We start from the raw sequence: 26,299 nt of genomic DNA, 5'->3' as shown, positions 1-26,299 counted from the left end.
TGGCAGCTCGGCGGGATGCCAATGAAGGAGACACGGGTTTGATGCCTAGGTCAGCCTCCTCTGGAGGAGGAAATGGCAACCCACTCCAGTACTTTTGCCTGGAAAACTCCATGGGCAGAGGAGTCTGGTGGGCTGCAGTCCATGGGGTCCCAAAGACTTACACCCATAGCTTAAAGCTATGGAAGCCATTTTGCATATAAAATATCAAAACTAAAGATGAAAAATGCCAGCGATAAAGCAAAAAGACAGGAAGAACAGGAAGATCCTTCATGACACTGTTGAGTCACTACATCAACCATGAACTGTGTATCTCTAGACTTCTTATGATGTGAGATACCTCATTGTCCATGGCTTAAGCAATTGTTACAGAATTTTCCATTGCTGCCCCTTGAAAATGCCATCCTGGCTGACAGAGCACTCAATACATGACAGTCACTTTAAGTACTTCTAATACCTAGGCACAATCCATCCCAGAGTTGATATAAAAGTTATATTTTTAAACAAACCATAATGACCCCAACCATTCTCTAGAAGTAGTAAGGCTAGTTTTATAATCATAAAGTAAGGATAAAACTAGTTTTTACACTCAATGAAATAAGTATAAAACTATCATAAAAAAAAACTATCATAAAAGGTTAACTTCCAAAATAAATAATTTTAAGCAAATCACTATTTATTTTGAAGAGTAGATATACTTCAGAATATACAGTCAGCATGTAAGAAATATAGATACTGAAGAAGAAAAAAAAAAAAAGACTTGATTTTGTGGGCATATGTAGCTTAGAAGATTCAGATTTTGGTGATTGCTGCCCATGGTAGATGCATGGGTAAGAAGTGGTAGGAGGCACCAGACAATGTCTTTATCCTATCTACACGAATACATCATACGTGTTGGTGTATTTATTTGATGGTTATTGAGAAAGAAAAGGACGTTCACCTTCTCTCTAAAAAAGATTCTTCTGTGGAGTAAGGAGGAAATTAAGATGTGGGATGTATTTGACATAAAATAATAACAACAATTGCACATATCATCTTTTACTACTTCAGATATCCCCTAATTTAGTATTATAAATTTTATGTTGATTAAAAATGTAGCATCAACTTTATACCTTGAAAAGAACAGCTACGGGGCATGGACTTAACAATGTCAGCTAATACTGTCAAGGAGTCAACCCCAAGAAAGGCGCTGATATCTTTAGGAAACCAACGTCAACAAGAAATTTGCCCCAAAGTTAAACATTTAAAAACCCCAAAACAGGGAGTTCCCTATAGTTCCAGTAGTTTGGGTTCCACATTTTCACTGCTGTGGCCTGGGTTCAATCCCTGGTCAGGGAACTAAGATCCTGCAAACCATACAGTGCTGCAAAAAAAAAAAACAAGCCAAAAAACCAAAAAAACCCCAAAACACTTTTAATTTCCCCAAAGGTGGGACTCATGTTTGTTTACTTGGCTTTGTATAGTATTCAGTATAACTGAATATTTTGAATTATTTCAATATAAAACTTTTAAATAAATCAATAGAACCATTTCTAAAACTGTCTTAGGCAAATAAACCAGAAAGCATGTTATTATATTGAAGAAGAATTTTAACTAACCTTAATATCCACTGACTGTAATGTTAAAGACATGGTGCTAAGTGTTAAGAGTTAAAATATAAGATATAGTCCTTGCCCTTAAGCAATTTACAGTTCAATTGATGACATGAACATATCCTTTCCGTCACAAAAAGAAACAGCAATAAGTAGTTATAATAATAAAAGACAGTAATAGCTAACATCTGTTAAGCATATATCATGGTCAAGCACTACTAAGCACATCTGACATTCTTTATTTCAATTAATCTCAAAATAACTCTGAGGCTGGTACCACTGTTGTCCCTATTTCACAAATGAAAAAAATTGAGGCACAGAGAAGTCCCTGTAAGTGACAGGCCAAAGAAAAAGTAAGCATTCTAAGGCTAGAACCTGTATATTTAACCATTATTGCCTCTTGTTTAGATGCTTTTTAATAAAAAACTCAGTATTAAAAGAAATACACACCTATTAATCTCTTCCTTAGCCCACGAGGTGCTGTTGACAGAAATTCACTTTTATCATTGTTCTGTTCAAAAATAAAAAAGCAACATAGTTTAAATAGTCAAATAATAATGATGACATGGAAATTAACAATGGATCTGGGTGCAAGAAAGGCTGGAAAGAAAAATATTTTGTTTTCAATAGATATTAGAACTAGAGGAGCTACTTCCTGGAACTAGAAGACAATGACAAAGGACTTTGTTGGGGGAAAAAAAAAAGACTATAACAACAAAAATGATACAAACAAATTCCAAAGGATTCTTAGAGTGATTCTATAAGTTGTATTCCAGACATCTGTAAAGTATGGACTTCTATTATTATGTAAAGAAAAAGCATAAATTTATCAGTGTTTGACCCTATTCAAACCTATTCAACCATTCTTCACCTATCAGATTAGCAGAATATTTTTTTAAAAAAGGTAACACTGTTCAGTGATGATGAATAAGCAAATGGGATTTGCTTAAATGGGATTCCTATACTTACAGCAATGGGCCTTTTAATGTACAAAAAATTGACTGGTGTTAAAGTAGTCTGTGAGGAGTCTTCCCTGGTAGTCCAGCAGTAAAGAAATCTGCCTTCCAAAATGCAGGAGACATGGGCTGCGCCCTCTGTGGGGGAACTAAGATCCCACATGCTGCAGGGCAACTAAGCCTGCATGCCCCAACTAGAGAAGTCCATGCGCTGCAGCTAGAGAACCTGTGTGCCACAACAAAGACCAGCGCAGCCAGAAATAAAAAATAGTTTGTGAGGACAGAAACAGAGATTTCTACTTTTTACTCCTGTATTTTTAACTTTTTAAACATTTATAGTGATATAACATGTTTTTCTTTTCTTTATAAAATCTAATACTTTAACACTATTCAATTGCTGTACAATAAAATGCCTACGGTTGTATACATGATAACAGTATTGATAAAAAGATAAAATACCCTGCTTATAACTGAGTTAAGTTATAGTAATACTTATAAAATAGAAATTTCCTGTTTTATCCTATTTCATTTTTTTAAAATTATAGATCATGTCCTACCAAACTGATTTCTGGATTAAGAACTGAGACAACCTATGTCCACATAGCTTAATTATCAGGTCTGAGAACATCTGTGTCAAAATAATCATTTCAGAAAATTCTTGCTCAAAAAGGTAAGGCTAGAAACTAGCAAATAACTTCACTGTTTTCTACAGAAATTTCTGCAACTAATTTATCCCGACAGTTTGCTCATCTGGGCAATCTATTCTCCCATTAGGATAGCAGATTACTCACCAGGGCAAATAGCTTGCTTACTTGTTTACTTATCAAATGCTTGTTTACTTATCAAAACTCAAATTTTGATAAGTAAATGTCAATTACTGTCTGCTACCCTGGACAAAACTCAGTTTAAAACCCTCTCCTCACTGTGTCCACTAATCCTAAAATACTATGCCATGAATTTTTGTCTAATACAGATCAGTTTCCCATCTTGACAAATGTGCCTTAAAACCCTGGAGGCCAGATCCCAAAGCCCTGTACATATTCTCTCCTGACTGACCCCTTCTAAGATAAAACACTAAGACTCTCTCAGGGTGATGGTCTCTTATTATGGTGGGTATAATACCACTGATTAACAGGTTTTCTGGCCATGTCTTAGGGAATCAACAAGATCCACTAAGTTGTGATCCACAACTTGAAAAAGAATGTGCTAATTTATCTAAATCATTGACTGGATTATGAAAATGAGCTTTATTCTTTTATAGTGATACAAGATGTAATATGGAGGAAAAAAGCATTATCAAAGGCGCGGGAGGCTCTGACATGCCTAGTCTCACACCTACACTTGCCTAAAATAGGACATTCCTGCACAGGCTACAACCATGGCCCTGAATGTCTATACTCAAAATTTTATGAGGGGTTCCCAGAACTGAGCCTGTACACAAGTCCAGACATGTCTAAATCTATAGCCACCTAGGCCTGGAACACTCACCACTCACATATTCATTATCCTGGATTCATCCATGCCTACCTGAGCTTGCCCACATCTAGGCAGGGCCACGTGACAAAGTATTATGAAAGAATGAAAACACAAAACACAAAGGAAAGGATGAACGGTTCATTACTGTCTGCTACCCCGGAATGAATTTACCAAAGCCAACTTGGGTTTCAAACATCAATGATAGGGGGATAGATTAATGGATTTAGTGGATTTTAGGATTACCCCCCCCCCAAAAAAAAACACATTACATATAAAAGCAACACCAAACCAAACTGTAAAATTTCCAAGCCAACTCTACTTGATGAAAATACCCAGGGATAGTTCTGACACAGAACAGGCAGGACAGTTGGGGCCAGAAAACCTGGCTCCACTTTCCAGCTTGTCCCGTTCCTAGTTGGTTGAGTTTAGACAAGGCACTTCACTTCTCTGAACCTCACATTCTTCATCTATAAGTTAGGTATTTAATTAGCATACTTGTAAATGATATTTGTAAATGATAAAGTACTATCTAAATTAAGAGGTGAAATGGTTATTTTTCATCATGTCTTACTTTGTAATGCTATGGTTTTTGCTTATTTTTAGTCAACTGCTTACCTTCAACTGAGATTGGTCTGAAGCAGAATGCCCTGAAGAATGAAACAAAAAGTCAATACTCACTACAAACACTTCATGTTCCATAAAAACCTAATTTCATTAAAAACAAAGTTGCCAGTTCTATCCAGAAGCCACTATATTACTGAATTCTCAATTAATTACGTCTCCACTAGAGGCTGAACTGTTTTTATTAATTTTATGATTGCTCCCATTAGTGACATTTCTGTAGCATTCATGTAACAAGAAAAACTACATCTTTTCATTGTTTCTTTTTTTTTAAATTTATTTATTTTAGCCATGTCATGTGTCTTGTGAGATCTTAATTCCCCAACCAGGGATCAAACCCAGGCCCCAGCAGTGAAAGTGTGGAGCCCTAACCACTGGACCATGAGGGAATACCCGGCTCATTACTTTAATAATACACTATTTAATCTAGTTGGAATGGGTTATTCAAAAACAAGTGATCCACAATTCTCCACAAACTATAAGACTTGCGAATCCCCAAAACCTTATTTCAAATAGTATTTGCCAAAGCAAATCTTCCACAAACATTTGGCTAACTTAGGCAAATGACAACAGTATTTATTGGCTCTGTCAATTTGTACAAGTTCAACCTGCACAGATCTTTGTGCCCTTTACTTTTTGTATTTTTGCTAAATACACTATAGCACATAGGTTGGGGTATTAACTGCATCTGCCAAATGCATTTTCAGAACAGAACAGAAAATACATAAACATGCACTTAGACCAAAAAAAAAGTAGTATATATAATTTGAAGCAACTCTGAAAACTCTCCTTAAACAATATAATTTGAAGCAACTCTGAAAACTCTCCTTAAACAACTGAGCTAAAATCTTACCCTTGCTACACTGAGGAATGTCTATTGTAGTTTCAGAATCATTCTTCGTATTGAGCGAAACACTTTTTCCTGGTGTTTTCGCTAGTTCGGAAGCTGTAAATAGACAAAAGAAATACATAAAACAATTTTTTAATGTATAACAGATTAAGAGGGAAAGTATCTTTATTTCACTTACATAAATTTAAAAAAAAAGAAAACAAACTTGCTGCTACTATTATCAGAAAGATAAATAAACCGAGTCATGGTAAGAGCAGTACTGCTTCCACCTTTACTCACTGCTTTCCAAGCATCTTCAAGTCTGCCCTCAAGGTCTTGCCAAAAAAAAAAAAAACAAATAAAGAGCTAACTTTGGGAGTTATTTAAAAAAAAAAAAAAAAAAGAAAAAAAAAAAATAGGAGTTATTTAAAAAAAAAAAAAATAAAAAAAAATAAAAAAAAAAATAAGGAGTTATTTAAAAAAAAAAAAAAAAAAAAAAAGAAAAAAAAAAAAGAGCTAACTTTGACCTTGCTGGTTTCTCTACTCATCATATGCTCTCCTTCGCCTCTCCACTGATAAGCTTACAGTTCTTCCATTTCTCTACCATATATACTTGAGGAACATCTTTGCAAGGGCATAGGAAAGAATGGCCAGAGAGTGGAGTCCAAAGTTAAAACTGTATAAATTAAAAATTATACTAATTTTAAAGCTCTTAAATCTCCCAAAAGCATGGTTTACTCTATTATTTATGTCTAAAACTCTATAACACATATTAATAATATATAAAATATGATATAGCATTAAACAGGGCATTTCTTCAACTGAGCATCAGATGAAATACCTGGCTTCTGAACAGCAGGGGCCATTTAAAATAAAAAACACAAATGTTAAAGATGCTCACATTCTCTCACTGTAATAGGCACATGGGAATTGAAGGAACAGATTTACATTTCCCCAATAACACACACTGGAACATTGTTCACTGAGGAAAAAAGTATACACTATTTAAATTATCTTTTTTTTTTTAAAGACAAAATATAGTTGGATTTGTTAAGTTAAAACCATTTTACTGACTCAAACTCTTTTTAACCTAATTCACACAGCTCTATCCTCCAATCTTGGAACTGACCCAAGATATTTATGCAGTCCCCACGAATGCACTGGCTACTTTTTTCTTAACCTCCTCGGTCCTCTGTATCATTCATTACAGTTCACAAAATGTTTCTTTGAAATTATTCCTCCATCTGGGTTCCATGGTATTATCCTGCTCCCTGGCTACTGTTGGTAGTTATTCCATCTTTTCTTCACTGTCCTCATCCTCCCAAGCAATCTATCTAAGGCTCAGGCCTTGCCTTCTCTTTACACCAGAAAAGTAGGTCAAGTTTGCATTAAAGGTTGCTGATCCACAATATAGGAAAATAACCACAACAAAAAGCCACAAAAGTACAAAGTAACTTAGCTGAGATCATTTCGGTTTTAAAACATAGACTTTCTCTGCTTTTAAATAACTTTAAATTAAAAAAGGAGAAAGGAAAAAAAAGGAAGAATTAAAGAGGAAAAGAACAAGAGAGTCACCCATGTATGGATGGTAATTTCCATAATAAAAAAATGGGGGATATATTTTATTTAATTTTCATTTTCCTTATTCATTTGTACTGTATATTTACACAACGAGTGGTCTGCAACATATTCAAAATTTTAAAGTAAAATTTCTCTTTGGGACTTCCCTGGTGGCGCAGTGGATAAGAATCCACCTGCCAATGCAGGGGACGTATGTTCAATCCCTGGTCTGAGAAGGTTCCACATGTCCCACAGCAACTAAGCCCATGTACCTCAACCACTGAGCCCTCACACTAGAGCCCTTGGGCCCCAACTACTGAACCCACATGCTGCAACTACTGAAGTCTGCACGCTCTAGAAGACGCCGCAATGAGAGGCCCGTGCACTGCAACCAGAGAAAGCCCGAGCATAGCAATGAAGACCCAGTGCAGCCAAAAGTCAACCAATTAAAAAAAATTCCTCTCTGTCTAAAAATAACTTCTCATCAGATTTTATCTGATCCTATCTGACCAAATTAATTTCAATTTTGCAAGTGTTCTCTGTAGTTCACAAAGCCTTCTAAACTAACTCCTACTCAATTTCTAGCCCAACTATATCCTGGTTAGTGCAATTATATTTAATTATCTTTTATACTCAAGAGTAATATCGATTTTCTGACTGATCACTTATTTAAAAATATGAAGGCATTCTATTTTATCGATATGTTTAGATGTAAACCCAGTTAGCAACAATACTTAACGAGTCAAAGAGCATCATAACTAAATAGAGATTTTTGCATAGTATGATCAGTCACATTATCCAAAAAGCTACCTTTTCATAACTGCATATTTCTTTCAGATGTGGTGAGAGAAGTGCCCATCATAACAATACTTAAGTTCCTCACAGGGCATACAGATAGAAGATGTGTATGGAACTTCTGCTTGATGATCCCACTGAGGTTCCATTCTTCTCTTCACTATTAGTTCTCCTCTTTCTTCAATGCCCCACTGTCCTTAGGGTTTCATTTTGGCTTTGGGGTCTATCTGATCTTTCCTCTAATAATTATTTCAGGATTTTCCTCTGGTTTCGCAGAGATCCAACATAGAATTCAGTCATTTTTACAGATCAAAAAAATTTTAATTTCTTTTTTATTGAAGGACAGTTGATTTAAAATGGCGTGTCAGTTTCAGGTACATAGCAAAGTGATTTTGGTTTTATTTTTTTCAGATTCTTTTCACATACAGGTTATTACAAAATACTGAATATAGTTTCCTGTACTATAAGTCCTTGCTGTTTATCTGTTTTCTAAATATTAGTGTGTATCTGTTAATTCCAGACTCCTAATTTATCCTTCCCCCAACTTTTCCTTTTGGTAAACATAAATTGGTTATCTATTTCTGTGACTCTATTTCTGTTTTGTAAATAAGTTCATTTGGTCCTTTTATTTTTGACCATCTAGGGTCTCCTAGAACCTTAACTGTGTATTTAACTTACATCACAAACACTGCAGAAATAATTTTACATACTTATGGTCATAGTAAGTTTCCCTTCACTGCACCTGGCTTGCTGGCAAGGATGCGCCTGAGCATACTCAGTATTTCCTCTACTATAGGTTAGTACCTATTCTCATCTTTTTTTGGCCTAATGGTACAGCATGTGGGATCTTAGTTCCCAACTAGGGATCGGAATCTGTGCCCCCTGTGCGGGGAGTGCAGAGTCCTAACCACTGGACCACCAGGGAAATAATAAGTTCATTTGTATAAAAATTTTTTTTTTTAATTTCTTGATGTAGATAATAAACTCTAAGAAAAACATCAATCAGTGCAAATTATTGTATGTGCCATGTTAGGTTCAAAATTATTGATGCATACAGTATCTTTCAGAAAACTGAATTTTACAAATGTTTAAAATTTATTATGTTCAAAACACAGGTCTTACCAATATAATTACTTTTTATATGTCCCTCATCAGTTTTAACACTCAACACGTGTGATTTTTTTAACCTTGAACATTTAAATGATCATTGCTTACAATGATTATATAAAAATAAGCCACCTAAGACATATATATATATATATAGATAGATGTTCTATAATTATAGATTATAAGTCCTTTCATATTAATACAAACAACTACATTTTGCCAGGCAGTTAATTATTATCCCTTTGCTCTTAACTTTTTGGTATTCTCAAGCTTTCATATACTTATGGGCCACCTTAATTTTAAAATGCTTTCACATGTTATTTCCTTTCCTCAAAATGGTCAAAACTGATGATCCCTCATGCCACAGGATCTAACTATAGTTCAGTTCTCTGAAACTCAGTAATTCACATGTAATTAGTATAACTGGTAAACTGGGTAAGAAAAATATTAAAACAGCTCATTCCTAAAAATTTTATATAAATAATTTTCTCTAGTACAAACAACATTTTTCTTCTACATATAGTGTAAAACTCTTATTTTCAATAAATTCAGAATATTTGCGTGCAACTTAAGTCACTCACTTAACAAAAGAAGTAAATGTTAAGAACCTGTGCTAGATGTTGTGGAAAGGAATCTAAGACAAGGTTTCTATAAGCTTAGAACCTAGCTGAGAACAGAAGACATCTGAGTATGAAAAAATACTAATGACTTTAAGTATGCTTGAATATGTAATATAAAATGACATCCCTCATCATTCTTTTAGTGAAAGCAATGGGGTGATAACTGTGGGAAATGTGGTTAAACACACCTTCTTAGAAAAGATGAATAATGATTACAGAAATCAGAAAAGCAACATACCTAATTTAGCCATCTTTTCAGGGTGTTTTCTATTCTGAAAAGGATAAACTTTATTCCCACCATCTGCAGCAGAGCCATTTTTCAAGGATTCTGAAAGAAAAAAATGCAACATAAAAAAATAATGCAAGAAAAATGGGTGAGGTTAATTAACAGAAAAAAATGGTAAAATTTTACCTAAAAACTTAGGATATGTACCCCTCACTGTCTTGCATAAAGGTTCAACAATATGTATTTATAAATAAAATGTTTAAAATACACAATGGACCATGATACTGTTTAAATTTTAAAACACAGAAAACATGCTATTCACAGATACATTCAAAAATAGTCATATGACAGAAGTTCTCTTTCACTCAACAAAGACCCTGACTTAATTTCATTCTTTAATTTTCCCTTTAAAAATAACAACCGCTAAAAGTGTCAACTGTCTAGTTAGGGATACTTTCACGACAATCGACCCTGCCTGCTAAGCCTACTGAGGGGTAGTGGTCATTTTTTGCATCATGTCATTTAACACTGGGAAAAAATCCAAAAGCGGTATCACTCAAGAAGTGACAAAAAGGTCAGGAGTAGTCACAATGAGCACTTATAAGTCAAGTATGAGACGGTAAAAGGCACGCACATCAGGGAGGCGGGTGGCAGAGACAGAACAGAACTGACGCAGAGGCGACATGAGGGAGACCAGGAGACCCGAGAGAGCAGAGACTTTGCTCCTAGATCCAACGCCCCAGTGCCCAGCAGTACTGATTTTGTTCCTTGATCTTAATTTTCTTTTAAGTCAACTTAAGCAGGTCCATGCTCCTTGCACTGTAATATAAATCTGTGCTCTTTGAGTCCTAAGTTAAGTAAATTATAATTCAAGCCTAACATTTTTAAGTAAATTATAATTTACTTAAATTTTAAGTAAACATTTTAAAGTAAATTATAATTCAAGCCTAACATTTTTAAGCATAATCTGGCAGGAATCTGGCTTAGGTATAGAAAAACATAACATTAGTATGCCTAGTTGGAACACATTACTTCTTGGAATAATCCTTCTATTTCTGTAAAGATGATCAAGGTAATAATAAAGTGACTTGCTTTATGAAATTATTTCAAATTAGTTAAAAGTACAAATATCTTTTAAAAAATATCTTTAGAGTGCTAGGTCAGTAGACTCTTTCTTAAAGTAAGAACAAGACTACTTGTTTATTAAAAAGTCTATAGTAGAAACTCAGTGCTTCAATCTTTCTAACTGCAGAGAAAGAATCTAAAGGAATGCTTTTATGACGAGAAATAATATAGCAAGCCAGACAAAAAGAGTTTTGGAGATGGACAATGGTGATGGTAGCACAATATTATGAATGTATTTAATATAACTAAATTGTATACTTAAATTGGTAAAGATGGTAAATGTTGTTATTAACATGTGTATTTTATAATTTAAAAAATTGGGAAAAAATTGTAGCAAAACGCTACCTAACCAACAGGACTACTTTTATGTAACCTGCAAAGCAATTTTAGCTACCTGCAGAAATTTGAGGGTACATTCCCAACTCCACCACCCCTACCCTGCAAATACCTTGAACATCTTGTCCTAAAACGTCAACATAGTTCTTATCTTTTAAAATTTCCTGGTCATCTTCCTCCAACTCATTTTCTGGCTTCTTAATTACTTTTTTTGTGTTGACCAAAAGCTGGACTCGATCCTTTTTTATTTTAGGTCCTATATAAACATCCAAAGAATTAGAACATGACAGGTAGTATAAATTCTTTTAAATGTAAACACTACATTTAAATAAATAAACTATACTATTACATTGTCATTATTTAAAAGCTGAAAAAAAATTGTGTTTTCTCTTTGATTCAAGAGAAATCACAGTTTGTGAAAGTTTGTATAAGTTAAAAAAAAAACCTAGAAATTATATATTTTGGGGGCTCAAAATAACTATACATTTTAATTACAGTGGATGGTTATCTTCTCTCTTACCACCACTGCTGAACATTTTATATGAGGTGAGGTTTTATTATTTTTAATTTGCTTATTTTATTTTTTTTAAATGTTTGTTTTAATTGTTTAAATTTGTTTTTTTGGGATCTTAGTTCCCCAACCAGGGACTCAACCTGGGCCCCCTATATTGCATGGTAGACTCTCAACCACTGGACTATCAGCGGAGTCCTCCTATTTTTAATACATTTTTAATGGAATAAACTAAAAATTAAGGTAGTATTTATTTGCAGTCTTACTAGATCAAATACTTTGTGCTATATTTTCAAAATAGATGATTAGACTTTTAAAAGTGAAATAACACATAACCATTAAATAAACATCCCCTCGATTGTATAATCATTTAATACCTCCTTCTCTATCAAGAATGTGACTAAGAACATCATCATCTCCCACAAATTGAACTTTCAGCATCTTGTCTTCCTTTAATTCCAGCGTGCTCATCATTGCTAACCTAAACAAAAGCAATAAAGTACTCAAAAGTGATGAAAAATTCATATCAACAGTCAAACATTCACATAATGAATCCATATATTTGCATAATAATTTTAAAAGTCTTTAAGTATGAAGGACACATTATTCATTATTGTATCAAAATTATGTTTTTGATAATAAGTAGCTCAATTCTTTATCTGAAAAATGGGAGAGATGACAAAGTGCCTGAGATTAGGAAAAAGCCAAGCCCAATCAAGGCAACTGAAATATGATGCCAGGAAAACAATTCTGTGGGTAAAAAAGCTCTAACCAATTTATAGGATAACAACATTAATGAGAAGGGGGAGATTAATACATGAGCTTAGAAAAGGAGCAGCCCTCAAATTCTCATACAGGGAATGAGAGTTTGGTGGATTTTAATATCTGTTCACGAGAAAGATACAGTCTCTTGGGGGAAGCCTGTGTACATCACTGGGTCCAAACCTGGATCAAATAATCCTCAAGGACCTCCCTTTACTATTAAATTGCATGTTCCCCAAACAACTTTATAATTATGAATATGGCTTTCTAGGTATCTCGGTAACTAAGTAGTAAACATGAATCCTTCCAATACTTTATAGTCAGCTCTTCACTGAATAAATTTCAGAGTTTGGCAGGCAAAACTTTGATCAACTCTTAACTTCGTTGACTTCCTTAGTTTCAGAACTTAAATGTTACTTACTGCCTGAAACAAATTAATAACTCCACCTAAGTGTCAGATAATCAGCAGTTTACTCAAAAAAAGACTTTTTTCTCCCGTCTCTGACAAATCCTATTTATACGCTTTTCCCTGACAAGAGGATCACACTGCTGTGTCCTCCATGAGTCAGTTCTTTGCATGCAGATGACTTCCTAAATATTGCCAAGTTTTCTTTTGTAACTAGCACACTTAAATGATTTTGTCTCAGTTTTCATTTACCTTTAAAGGTACTACATATTCTTCAGCTGGAAAATTCAAGAAGAGTCACCTGTTTTGGGAAAAAGACTTCAGTCAGGCCAGCAAACAGGAAAATGAGAGCAACCAAAGAAGTTCATGAGTTTTAACAAACAGGATGAGTAAAGGCAGATCTTACAAAGCCAAAGCTACTATGACGGCACAGGAAAGGGCAAAATGACCATTACCATTTTGGCCAGGAAGCCTCGGAGGCTGAGAAGATCTAAACTGCAGGGGCAGGTGGTGGAGGGAGGCCAAAATTTTGAGTACTATGTGCTAGACAAAATTTAGAATGTTCTACATGTATTCTCATTTCATCCTCATAACAATTCTATTTGGATCATACTTTGTGTACAAAGATAATAAGGTAGGAGACAGATGGGCCCCCAGGATGGACAGCTGGTATTTGTCAAGTGGAGTAAAACTGAAGTTTTCTCCTAAGCCAAACAAGAACGATACCCGATTCTCTTTCTCCATTGGAATGGAGCAAATAAACCAGCAGTGGGGAATTTGTTTCAACAGAAATGGAAAATGGGATTTTTTAATGCTAACAAACAAGGGAAACGAAGTAAACGGCTATAAAAACCCCAAGAATAGGTCCGTGAGAGTTAGCAATCCTGGTTTTACTTCAGCTGTTTCTAATCTATAGTGCCCATAACAAGGCTTGTCCTTCACAAAGTTAATTTCTTAGTTACTCTCTATGGGAATTATATCTTGCACCTGGCCTCCCCCCTCCCCCTGCCAACACCCTTGTAACACTTCCTTGTAGCATTCTTCATTTCAGAAACAAGGTCATAAGCTGATAACCCTGGAGACTAGGAGATCCAGTGTTGAGGCCATTTGAAACTTTGCAGAAAAAAGAAGAATGCAAGACTGCCTTAATCCTTATCACATACCCCTGACCATGAGCCCTCTCCCTATTCCCCAGAGAAAGGGGTACAGTTGTTGAGGTGCTCCCTCTTTGCCTGGCAAAGAAATAAAGCTATACTCTTTCATTCAAAATTCTGTCTTCATATTCTTATTTGACATTGGTGTACACAGAGCTAAGATTTTGGCAACAATAATATTTCACCTATAATTTGTATGACCATAGTAACGGTAGAGACCTAGTAAACACGGAAAAGATCAAGAAGAGACGGAAAGAATACACAGAACTGTACAAAAAAGCATCTTAATGACCTAGATAACTATGATGATGTGATCAGCCACCCAGAGCCAGACATTCTGGAGTGTGAAGTCAAGTGGCCTTAAGAATCACTGCTGTCAATAAAGCTAATGGATGTGATAGAATTCCAGTAGAGCTATTCAAAACCCTAAAGAATGATGCTATCAAAGTGTTGTACTCAATATGTCAGCAAATCTGTAAGATCCAGCAGTGGCCACAGGTCTGGAAAAGGTCAATCCTCATCCCAATTCCCAAGAAGGGTAGTACTAAAGAATGTTCAAATCATCGGACAATTGCACTCATCTTCCAAGCTAGTAAAAACAAAACAACAAGTGTTCAGTCATATATGACTCTGCAACCCCATGGACTGTAGCCTACCAGGCTCCTCTGTGCATGGGATTTTTCCAGGCAAGAATACTGGAGTGGGTTGCCATTTCCTTCTCTAGAGGATCTTCTCAACCGAGGGATCAAACCATGGTCTCTTGCATCTGCTGCATTAGCAGGTGGATACCTTACCACTAGCCACCACCTGGGAAGCCCCCATGCTAGTGAGGTCATGCTTAAAATCTTGCATGTTAGGCTTCAGCATTACGTGAACCAAGAACTTCCAGATGTCCAAGCTGGGTTTAGAAAAGGCAGAGGAGCCAGAGATCAAACTGCCAACATCCGTTGGATCATAGAGAAAGCAAGAGAATTCCAGAAAAACATCTACCTCTGTTTCATTGACCATGCTAAAGCCTTTGACTGTGAATCACAACAAACTGTGGAAAGCTCTTGAAAACATGGGAATACCAGACCATCTTGTCTCCTGAGAAACCTGTAGCGGGTCAAGAAGCAACAGTTAGAACAGTATGGAACAACTGATTGGTTCAGGATTGAGAAAGGAATATGACAGGGCTGTCTGCTGTCACCCTGTTTATTTAACCTACATGCTGAGCACATGCTGGGCTGGATGAATAACAAGCTGGAATTAAGATAGGCAGGAGAAACATCAAGAACTTCAGATATGTGGATGATACTACTCTAACGGCAGCAAACAAAGAGGAACTAAAGAGCCTCTTGATGAGAGTGAAGGAGGCGAGTGAAAGAGCTGGCTTAAAACTAAATATTGAAAAAACTAAGATCATGGCATCCAATCCCATTACTTCATGGCAAATAGAAGGGGAAAAGATGGAAGTAGTGACAGATTTCCTCTTCCTGGGCACTAAAATTACTGCAGATGGTGACTGCAGCCATGAAATCAGAAGACAATTGCTTCTTGGAAGGAAAGCTATGACAAACCTAGACATTATGTTGAAAAGCAGAGACATTACTCTGCTGACAAAGGTCCTCACAGTCAAGGCTATGGTCTTCCCAGTAGTCACCTATGGTTGTGAGAGCTGGACTGTAAAGAAGGCAGAGTGCCAAAAAATTGATGCCTTTGAACTGTGGTGCTGGAGACTTCTGAGAGTTCCTCGGACGGCAAGGAGATCAAACCAGTCAATCTTAAATACTCAGCGGAAGGACTGATGCTGAAGCTCCAGTATTTTGGTCACCTGATGCGAACAGATGACTCACTGGAAAAGTCCCTGATGCTGGAAAAGATTGAGCGCAGAAGGAGAAAAGGGCATCAGAGGATGAGTTGGCTGGATGGCCTCACAGATGCAATGGACATGAACTTGGACAAACTTCAAGAGATGGTGAGGGACAGGTAGGCCTGGCGAGCTGCAGTCCATGGGGTCACAAAGAGTTGGATATGACTGGCAACTGAACAACAACAATACAGAGTTTGGCAGAAATAATATTTCACCCATAATTTATATGACCATTGCCAGTAGAACATTTCTTTTGTTCTTTGCCAACTTTCTAGTCATGATACTGCTTAATATGGGGAATTGGATGTATTAGAGAAAAAGTTAAATGCATCTATGTGACATTTATATAAAATTAAGAAATATTTTCTTTTTATCTGTACAAAATAGCTTTCTGAGGGGCTGTTTGTCAGGCACTGTATGAGGCACTTTTATGTACACCAGATCAGTAAATCCTCAGACTCCCTGAGGTAGTTAAAATATATATAACTCCAATTTACAGATGAGATAACTGAGGTTAAATATTCCATTACTCACTAAAATTCACACAATTAGAAAGTGTATTAGGGCTGAAATCCAAGTTTGACTAATTCCAAAGACCCAGATCATTTTATCAAATGACACACTTCTCCTGCCATTAAATACAAACCTGTTATCCTAAATGCTTGTCTCGACCTCTGGAAACTATTCACAGCATGTGTAGTCATTTTTCCACACAGTGGTTCAAATATCCAAGGACTTCTACAGTCTCTCTAGGTTTCCAATTCACTAGGTTAAACATCAGTTCTATCAAGCATGCTTTTAAGAGCAAGCGGCATTTTGTTGTTTAGTAGCTAAGACATGTTCAACTCTTTGAGACCCCATGAACTGCAGCAAGCCAGGCTTGCCTGTCCTTCACTAGCTCCCTTAGTTTGCTCTAACTCATATCCATTGAGTCAGTGATGCCACTCAACCCCCTCTTACTCTGTCACCCCTCCTCCTCTTGCTCTCAGTCTTTCCCAATGAGTCGGCGATGTTGTACAGAGGATTTGAAGCAATGACAATAAACAATGCAATAAAACAAATGATAAACTATAAATACTAACAGGGAATCTGGATCAGGGAAAATAAAAGAAAAAGAAAGCCAGAAAATAAAATCATACAAAGAATTTTTAGCTCTGAGCTTCCTCGCTATCAAAAGGATTAAAGGTCAGTTACATAAACCTTATTAGCAAAAGTTCAGTAGTTCCTTCAGGGGGGAAAAAAAGATTTTCAATAAAAACTTAAAAGCAAATATTGTAGATAACTGAACACTATCCCAGGCAGTTTCCCTATGGTATTTTATGTAAGAACTGTCTGGGCAGAGGCAATCTAACTCAGTCTTATCTGTAGCCAAATGCATTTATACATAATTCCCTTTTCTAGATTTTAAGGCATCTTATTATATAGGACAGAATCACAAGATTGAAATTTCTACAGAAACCTTGAAATAAACCTTTCCTTCCTTCTCCACAATTTCTGAAAACAAAAACAAACAACCCCAGTACAACCAAATAACATGAAAATATCTGGTGACCATTTACTCTTCAAGACCCTGTCCTGATGCTTTACTTTAAGTGGATGTTTCTCAAAGAGTTAACACAAATGAGCATTAACAGCTTACACTCTCCGTTGAGAGCAGATAAAGCATTTGCTAAACTTTTTAAAAAACATAATCCTTTAAAAAAGAGTGCTTCAATTTAGTGTAATTCACCAATTTTAATATCAGATACACCTAGGTTCTGATCTTAACTCCACACAACTGTCTAACTTAGGACAAAGTTGATGATTAAATGGGAGCATGTGGTTGACCTATGAAAATGCTAACCAAGTTCCTCATTACAGGCATTTTTACTTAAAATTTCAACTTAACCGTGCAGATCTCTTGTACAACTCCATATCCCAAATAACATCTGATGAAAGTTCATATTTTATGGCAAGACGATTTAAACATAATTTAAATATAAAATTTTTCTCTACCTACTTGGCCCTCCTCCGTCCACTTTCGTGTGTGTTGTGCATCTGCATTAACCAGACTTCTTTAGAAGATAACCTTCCTTCTTAGTCTTGTAAGGGGCCACGATGACCCACGACCCACTTATATGCTTCATACGTGTAGATTTGGATAGTGTAAATTGTCAATAATATGTCATTTAATTGAATGTACAGCCCACAGTCTCAAAAACATATAACAACAACAACAACAAAAACCCCACATAACTGTACTTTGACCTCTAACAGAACAGTTCTCGGAATTATAACCCTGTTTGGCTCTAATAAAATTTTCCACTTCTGTCTTAGATCGACTACTGATTAATTTTCGTCAGCACATTAAAGAGAAACAGTGCTCAATAAGAGTTGAATGATGTCCATTTAACGTGCAGTGCCACCACACAAAGGTGTGGGGCCATGCTATTTTTCTTCAGATTGCAATTTAGCTAGAGGAAGGCGTAGTGGATTTCAGATGTAAAGCGAAAAGTAATGCCTCAGCATCCTTTTAACTTAAAAGCTCTACCAAAGGAGCCTGGTTTGGCAACCGCTTTACAACCCCTGGCCCAGGGTGACTGTGCTCAGTTCGGATTCATTTGGTGCTTGCAGGGTGGGATGACATCAAAGCGTTCCCGCTCCAGTGGCACTTCTGGGACAAGATTCCTTCTTCTTCAGCCCCCACTGTACCTGCTCCTGTCCCAGGACACCTTACTGCTTTCTTTACGGATTTTTACAGTTCTCTCTGCAAGCAGAAGGCTCCTCATGCCAGGAAACACATATTCTGGTAACAGACATCCTCTGAACATTAGACCCATCACTGCTGGACAGAGGAACGGTCTTTGAAGAGGGAGCCTCTCACCTTTACTGACTTCGCTCTGGGCCTCGAGCAGCCGAGGGTTCTCAGGCCAGCGAGGCTGGAGGCAGCCTGGGGAGCGCAGAGAGGGAGGCGCAGCCACCCCGCCCAGGGTGCTCGGGCGAAGGCTGGGGACTGGGTGCACCTGGACTCACCTCAGAAGCCCCGAGCAAAGCAGGAGAGGAAGGCAGGCTGCCCGCCGCCCACCACGCAACCGCCAGGTCTCCACCCGGAGCGGCTGCGGCCGCCTCGTGCCAGCCGGACGCTATGCGGCTGAAAGGTCGCCTCTGGGAAGAAGGCTTCGGCCCTAGCAAGAATGCCAAATTCTTGTAGGCAGTGCAGGAGCAGACCCGCAGGGTCGCAGGGCCGACCAACGGCAGCCAGAGGGGGATGGGAAGCTTCCCTGAGGCACACCAAATCTCCCGCCCTGCTCAGGAGGCGGAGCCCCGTGTAGCCAATAGCACATGGAGTCGGCTGAGAGCGACGGTTCTGCTCACCAGTCAACGCCGGCCTGGTGGCCCCGCCCACAAGAAAACTGAGGAAAAGGAATCCCCAAGCTCTGCTTCTGCTCTTTCCGTTTCCGGGGAAGGGAGTAGGAAGCGTTGCTTAGATTCGAGGAAACTGGGTGTGCTCTGTGCAAACGCAGTCTTCAAAGTGTCATTGGTTTCTCTGGATACCTTGAGGGAAAAGATAATGGAATGAATTCGGGTTTATTTATTTTTAAACGTAACCTCATTTGGCGTGAAAGGTAGGACCCCGTGCATCTTAGGGATTTGGGGTAGGGAGGAGGGGAGCAGTGCTCTCTAGTATGGAGAGAATTAGGGCTGGGGCACTGAATGTGGAGATTGGAATCAGACTGCTGATAGGATGAAGAGAGGAGGAAAATGGAAGGAATGGATGCAGAGAGAACTAAAGGTAACGAAGAAGAAAAAGAAGTGAACCTGCTGGAATAACAGTATTACCCCCTAACTACGATTTCATTTGGATTCATTCATTCATTCAGAACAAAACCTGCATACCAGATAATAACGTTACACTATTGAGCTAGCGGAGCCTGCTCTCTGTGCTCACAGTAGCCCTTATAGAAGATACTGAATATATGGGGGGGAAATGCTACGATTTTGGAAAGCCCAGTGTGTATCGAACCACTGGCAGAATTATCTAATGAAAGGACAGAAGGATTCAGAAAAAATTTTCTTTGGAGGAAGAGATATTTAAACTGAAATCTAAGAATTGAATAGATTTAAGCCAGACAAAAGGAGGGGTAAAGTTTTCCAGGTGGAAGGCCCAAATCAATATAGTGGGTGTATAAAGGGCCAAGAGGCAAGCCCCAAAGTTGAATCTGTTTTTTATGAAGGGCTAGTTTGGCCCTTAGGGCACTAGCCAAATTTGTATTGAAAGATCATTGTGGATAAAGGTGGTAAAGAATGGAGTGGAGGGAAGGAAGAGACAGTTACATCATTTTGGACGCTGTTCAGGAAATCTGATTGGGAAAGAGAAATAGTCATAGCCTGGATACCTACCTTAGTATTCCATTTTGGTTAGCAAAATTTAAGAAAAAAGAGAAATTAATTTTCTCTACATTGGAATCAAAAACAGAATTTGGGGGTTGAGTGGGGAGAAGGAACATAGTCAACAGTTAACACTGACGTGCTTGAAGAGTTCTTAAAAATGGAAGATCTGATAATAATACTCAACTAATAAGTTATGTTTCTATGATGGAAACTTTCTTCCATCTCCCTCTCAAATCTTCACTAGTCTTCTTCAGACTTGGTGTGAGTGGTGGGCTTTAATTGTTTTTAAGGTATATATGTGCGAAATGGGACTTCTCAGGTGGTGTGGTTGGTAAAGAATCAGCCTGCAAATGCAGGAGATGCAAGAGACTCGGATTCAATCCCTGGGTCAGGAAGATCTGGAGAAGGAAATAGCATCCCACTCCAGTATTCTTGCTTGGGAAAATCTCATGGACAGAAGAGCCTGGTGGGCTACAGTCTATGCATCACAGAGTCGGACATGACTGAGCACGCTTGCATGCATATGTGGGAAAGAGACAGAAGGAGCTGAGTTTCCCTTCTAGATTGGTACTGGGATAGATAAAAACAAAGGGTCATACCATTCAGAATGGACATCTAGAATTCAGGAGTGGCAGGAAGTTGAAGATAGAGGTGATCATAAAATGGCAATTTCCCCATGTATTCCACACATAGTTTGGGGAGAACATTAGACTTTTCCAAGAGGAGGAGAAGACCAAGCCAATTTTAAATACATCTTAAGTGGGTAGAGATGCCAGCAGCTAATTAGGTTATAGTTTGAAATTTATGGCCAGGTTTTAAAAGTCTCTGAATTTAAAAGTCTTTAGAATTTGACTAAAGAATCTGCCTGCAATGCAGGAGGCCCAAGTTCAACCCCTGGGTTGAGAAGATCCCCTGGAGAAGGAAATGGTAATCCACTCCAGTAATCTTCCCTGGAGAATTCCATGGACAGAGCAGCTTGGTGGGCTATAATCCATTGGGTCGCAAAAAGTTGGATAGGACTGAGCAACTAACACTTTCACTTGTCAGAATTTGATTAACATGGTGAATTGAATACTGTCTTGAACTGCCACTAAAATAACAGAGTCAAAAGAAAGTTTTAAATATAAACATACAAATAATCAGGAAAAGAAGTGAGATAATTTAATAAAATTTTAGAAGATGTATAGTGATCAGGCAAAGCAGAGTAAGCTGAAATGCAGGCCAGGAAAGGATGATGACAGTGTCTGTTCCTCTCAAAGAACTCCAGTTAGGCTCAGGAATTAGTCTATAGGAACCTCTGAAGTCAGAAGAGCAGGCTGGAACTGAGCACTGGAGGACTGGTCCAAGTCTGAAACAAGGACCAATTAGATCCTAGATCTCTTCTCATACTTGGCATAACAGCAGGAGTTTACAAGGTGAACCAGAGGATCTGGACTCAACAGAGTAGAAATGAGAAGTCATACTGAATTTGGCCAGTGTAACTGAACAGATTATGTGGGACAGTAGGAATCTCCTTGTTTGGCTCCCAGAACACTGGCAACTGTCATTTATTTAAACACTTCTTTTTCAGAAGACTAATCAGAAGAGGCGGCCCCAATTGAAAAAGTCAGTTCATCTACTGATCCACCTTGAAACCCATCAGCTGATAATCCCTGACCCTGCAGGCAGAGTTCCAGTCAATTCTGGCTTCACCAACTTTTGAATAAAGCCTCAACTCTGAGACAAAACAAATAGACCAGGAGCAAAAAGACTGTTTAGGAATCAGATTTATTCCAAACTGTAATTAAGAATACCTCAAAGATTTTATATCTGTAAAAGAAGGAATATAAAAAGGAATGTCGGCCATCAAATTTAGATTCTAGAGAAAAAATAAAGTTTTAATTAATGTTTAGACAGCAGATTGCAGCATCAAGATGTCAGCTGCACATTTTTCTTCACCAATGATCTCATTTGTCAGCACAGCAAATCAGAATGTCTATAAATTTCCTCAGTAAGATAGTGAATTTTTAAATGTGAAATTACTTCTTCAAGTTTTGTTTTCATATTGAAACAAAGGTTTTTATCCAAACCATATTTTAGAAGATCAAAATATGATATAAAATGACCTAGATACTATGCATTAAACACACACTTATCTGATAAGGGTACAATAGGTCTAGAATGTCAATAGAATAGGTCTAGAATGTCAATAGCAGATGCCTCAGCAAATAATTTCTACCCAGAGATTTTTAAAAATATCAGAATCCAGGAATAAAAGAGAATATAGTAACCAGAAGCTATTTTATCTCTAGTATTCTCTTGAACCTGGGATAATGAGGTCTTCATAAACCACACACAAATTAGCAGTGAAAGATTTGGCAGAGTAAGCTCTTCAAAATGTGTACATAGTAATTCATGTTCTGAGAAACTAGTTATAGAATATAACCTTCAATTCAGAATTTCACAGTGTAAAATCATTATTTATAGCACTTGATAATGTCTATAGATTTCTTAAAATCCTGTGATTAATCTCTTTGAATGTAACTTTTTAAGCTATAGGTATCTCAGAACGTTAAGTCTGTATTGATTAACATAGTGAAAGTGAAGCTGTTCAGTCGTGTCTGACTCTTTGCGACCCCATGGAATGTAGCCTACCAGGTTCCTCCATCCATGGGATTTTCCAGGTGAGAATACTGCAGTGGGTTACCATTTCCTTCTCCAGACTGATTAACATAACCTAGCCATAAAAAAATGTTTTCATTCCTAATGTGTATTAAACATTGTTCCCTAAGATAAAGTGCCAAAACTAATTGGCCCTTCATGTTTTAGAAGTCAGTACCATCCCTTTCTGATGTAACATTTGGAACAAAACTAGGGATATTACCACAGATTACATCCAACCTATTTAAAATTATGACCCAGGGCCACATTTAGATCTTTACAGGCCCTAAACACGAAAGACTTTATTTCTACCCTCTCCCATGCAGTTAAAAATAACATTAAATTACAAATAATTGCAAGTCCAACTTCCTAAGCTGCTTTTCCCAGGGTGGTTGGGAGGAACTAAAATTTTTTAAGTTTTGTATTTTGGGAGTCTCCTCTTCTTTATTAATGGTCTAAACCAGCTTTTCTCAACTGAGGTTCCTCATATGAACCATAGAAAGACTATTTTCTCATCTCTCCAGTCACGCATGCACTCTGGACAAATAAGAATGGGATATAATTAAGGACAGTAGTCGATTAGAAACATTATATTGGGTTGACCAAGGAGTTTGTTCAGGATTTTCTGTAACATGGAAAAACCCAAAAAGACTTTTTGGCCATCCCAACGTATGTAGGATAAAAGTTAATTTATAACTACGGATATCTAGGGTATTAGGACTTGATTCTTGCAAGGGTTTAATTTGCCTTTTAGTAATCTAGCTCTACAGAGATCCAAACTCCCCTTCCTTCCCAACTTCCACAGGGGCCTTGGCCTCAGGCAAGTGAGAATAGCTGAGAACAATCAACATTATACAAAGCAGTGTCTAGATGCTTAAGTGCACAAGTCTGTGAGCCTGAATGTCTTGAGTGTGTCTGCTCTATCACTTACTAGCTTTGTGACCTTGTTGTTCAGTTGCTAAGTTGTGTCTGAGTCTTTGCGATCCCATGGACTGAAGCAAGCCAGGCTTCCCTGTCCTTCACCATCTCCCTGAGTTTGCTCAAACTCAAGCCCACTGAGCCAGTAATGCCATCCAACCATCTCATCCTCTGTCGTCCCCTTCTCCTCTTGCCCTCAATCTTTCCCAGCACTAGGGTCTTTTCCAGTGAATCAGCTCTTCACAGCAGGTGGCCGAAGTATTGGATCTTCAGCTTCAGCATCAGTCTTTCCAATGAATATTCAGGGTGGATTTCCTTTAGGATTAACTGGTTTGATCTCCTTGCTGTCCAAGGGACTCTCAAGTCTTCTCCAGTACCACAGTTTGAAAGTGTCAATTCTTCTTTATGTCCAACTTTCACATCCATACATGATTACTTGAAAAACCATAGTTTTGACTATAGAGAGCTTTGTCAGCAAAGTGACTTTCTTTTTTTTTTTTTTTTTGGCTTTTGCTTTTCAATATGCTGTCTTGGTTTGTCATAGCTTTTCTTCCAAGAAGCAAGTCTTTTAATTTCGTGGCTGCAGTCACCATCCACAGTGATTTTGGAGCCCAAGAAAATGAAATCTGACACTGTTCCCACTTTTTCCCGATCAACTTGCCATGAAGTGATGGGACCAGTTGCCATGATCTTTGTTTTTTGAATTAAAAAAAAATTAATTTACTTGGAGGCTAATTACTTTACAATATTGTGGTGGTTTTGCCATGCATTGACATGAATCAGCCGTTTTAAACCAGCTTTTTCACTTTCCTCTTTCACCTTCATCAAGAGGCTCTTTAGTTCCTCTTCACTTTCTGCCTTAAAGTGGTATCATCGGCATATCTGAGGTTGTTGATACTTCAGATGAAGTTTCCTTTTCTTATAAAGGAAGAGTAATAGTACCTATTGGGGCCTCTCAGGTGGCTCAGTGGTTAAGAATCCACCTGCTAGTGCAGGAGACATGGGTTCGATCTCTGTGTTGGGAAGATACCCTCGAGAAGGAAATGGCAATACACTCCAGTATTCTTGCCTGGGAAATTCCATGGACAAAGAAGCCTAGTGGACTACAGTCCATGGGGTTGCAGAGTTGGACACGACTAAGCAACTACACCATCACCACCACCACAAACAGTACCTATCAGACACTTGTATTAACTGAGAACTGAATAGCGGTATTTTCTTTAAAGTGTTTATAATGGTGCTTGGCACATCCTACCACTGAACGAGTGTCGTTTTTAACTCATCCTTGGACCGTAAGATATTGTGACCTGGACCAGAGTTGTATTTGTGTGGAAGGATACTGCCCCCACTATCTTATTAATACCCACTATTTTATTACAGCACCTTAAAGTGACTTTCTCCTTTGTACTTTCTCTGTATTTTCTAAGGTTTTCAAACTTAACTAGTACTTTTTGTTTTTTTTTTCAGGCCCTGCTGAGTGGCATGGAGGATCTTATTTTCCCAACCAGGGACTGAATCTGCACCTCCTGCAGTAGAAGTGCAGAATCTTAACCAATGGACCACCAAGTAATACATTTTTAATGAAAGGAATACTGAAACTGTCAACTGGTAAAACTCATTCTTCCTAACTAATGCAGAACTAGAGTTGAGGGAAATAAAAAGGTCTGGTGAGTTGCCTTAAACCACTCTTCTGGAACTGCTAATCTATACCAGCAATTTTGCATTAAGGCATAACAAGATATAAAAGGGAAGAGAAAGCTTTGGCTCATAAGTAAGGAATACCAGGCATGAGGGAAAAAGGTACAAAAGAGATTTTTCTAGAAAGTGCATGTAAAAGGAAAAGAAAAGGCGGCCTGGGGCTCAGGCCTTTGTTAAATCCATGTTCTAAGAGGAGGTTAAAGTATCTCTAGAAAGAAAATGTAGGATTGATCAAGAAGTTTAATGCTAGAGAATGAACTGCTGGTAAGAGTATGAGAAAAGCACTTTCATACATTACTGAAGAATGTAAATGGCACTGTAATAATGATGGCTCCTCTTGTAAGACCCAGGAAAGAAAATTAGTTCTAATGTCTCAGTACTAGAAACAGTTGTGCTTCACCTGAGAAACTGATTTATCTTAAGGATATCTGAAAATCACATTGTTAATCTCTCTCTCTCTCTTTGGCTGCTTTAAAGTTCACAGATAAGTTTGTACCTTAACATTAACATAAATGTATGGCACACATTTTATGTATTAATTTCACTCCTGCCTACATGTTATTTCTTATTTTGGGTGTTATATGTAATTTTATATATTACCTTAGTTTTATAAATTTCCTTAATAGGGTATCATATAAATTAAAAAGTTCAGACATACATGAATAAAATTGCATGCTTTGAAAAAATGCAACAAAGGACCATTTTAAGCTATGAAACTTAGGTATGATATAAATTAACTCAGGAAAA

The 26,299-nt window shown here is 37.4% G+C and overlaps 1 protein-coding gene across 4 annotated transcripts in view; it reads right to left on the bottom strand.

Moving 5' to 3' along the window:
• ORC2 (origin recognition complex subunit 2) overlaps window positions 1–19,204 on the bottom strand; it is a 36,242-nt gene extending 17,038 nt beyond the window's left edge. The window contains exons 1-8 of one of the 4 annotated variants that reach the window (XM_043910420.1): window positions 18,789–19,204; window positions 13,172–13,220; window positions 12,129–12,232; window positions 11,353–11,496; window positions 9,792–9,881; window positions 5,496–5,588; window positions 4,637–4,668; window positions 2,040–2,100 (exon numbers count right to left, since the gene is read on the bottom strand). In XM_043910420.1, the coding sequence (XP_043766355.1) occupies window positions 2,040–2,100; window positions 4,637–4,668; window positions 5,496–5,588; window positions 9,792–9,881; window positions 11,353–11,496; window positions 12,129–12,225 (517 nt within the window). In that variant the 5' untranslated portion in view covers window positions 12,226–12,232; window positions 13,172–13,220; window positions 18,789–19,204. The remainder of the gene's footprint in view (window positions 1–2,039; window positions 2,101–4,636; window positions 4,669–5,495; window positions 5,589–9,791; window positions 9,882–11,352; window positions 11,497–12,128; window positions 12,233–13,171; window positions 13,221–18,788) is intronic. The other 3 variants (XM_043910418.1, XM_043910422.1, XM_043910421.1) reach the window with 3 other exon arrangements.
• Between the last annotated feature and the right edge of the window lie 7,095 nt (window positions 19,205–26,299).

The sequence above is a fragment of the Cervus elaphus genome, chromosome 8 (genome assembly GCF_910594005.1).
Source record: "Cervus elaphus chromosome 8, mCerEla1.1, whole genome shotgun sequence".
NCBI lineage: Eukaryota > Metazoa > Chordata > Mammalia > Artiodactyla > Cervidae > Cervus > Cervus elaphus.
This window is presented reverse-complemented; position numbering and strand designations above follow the sequence as displayed.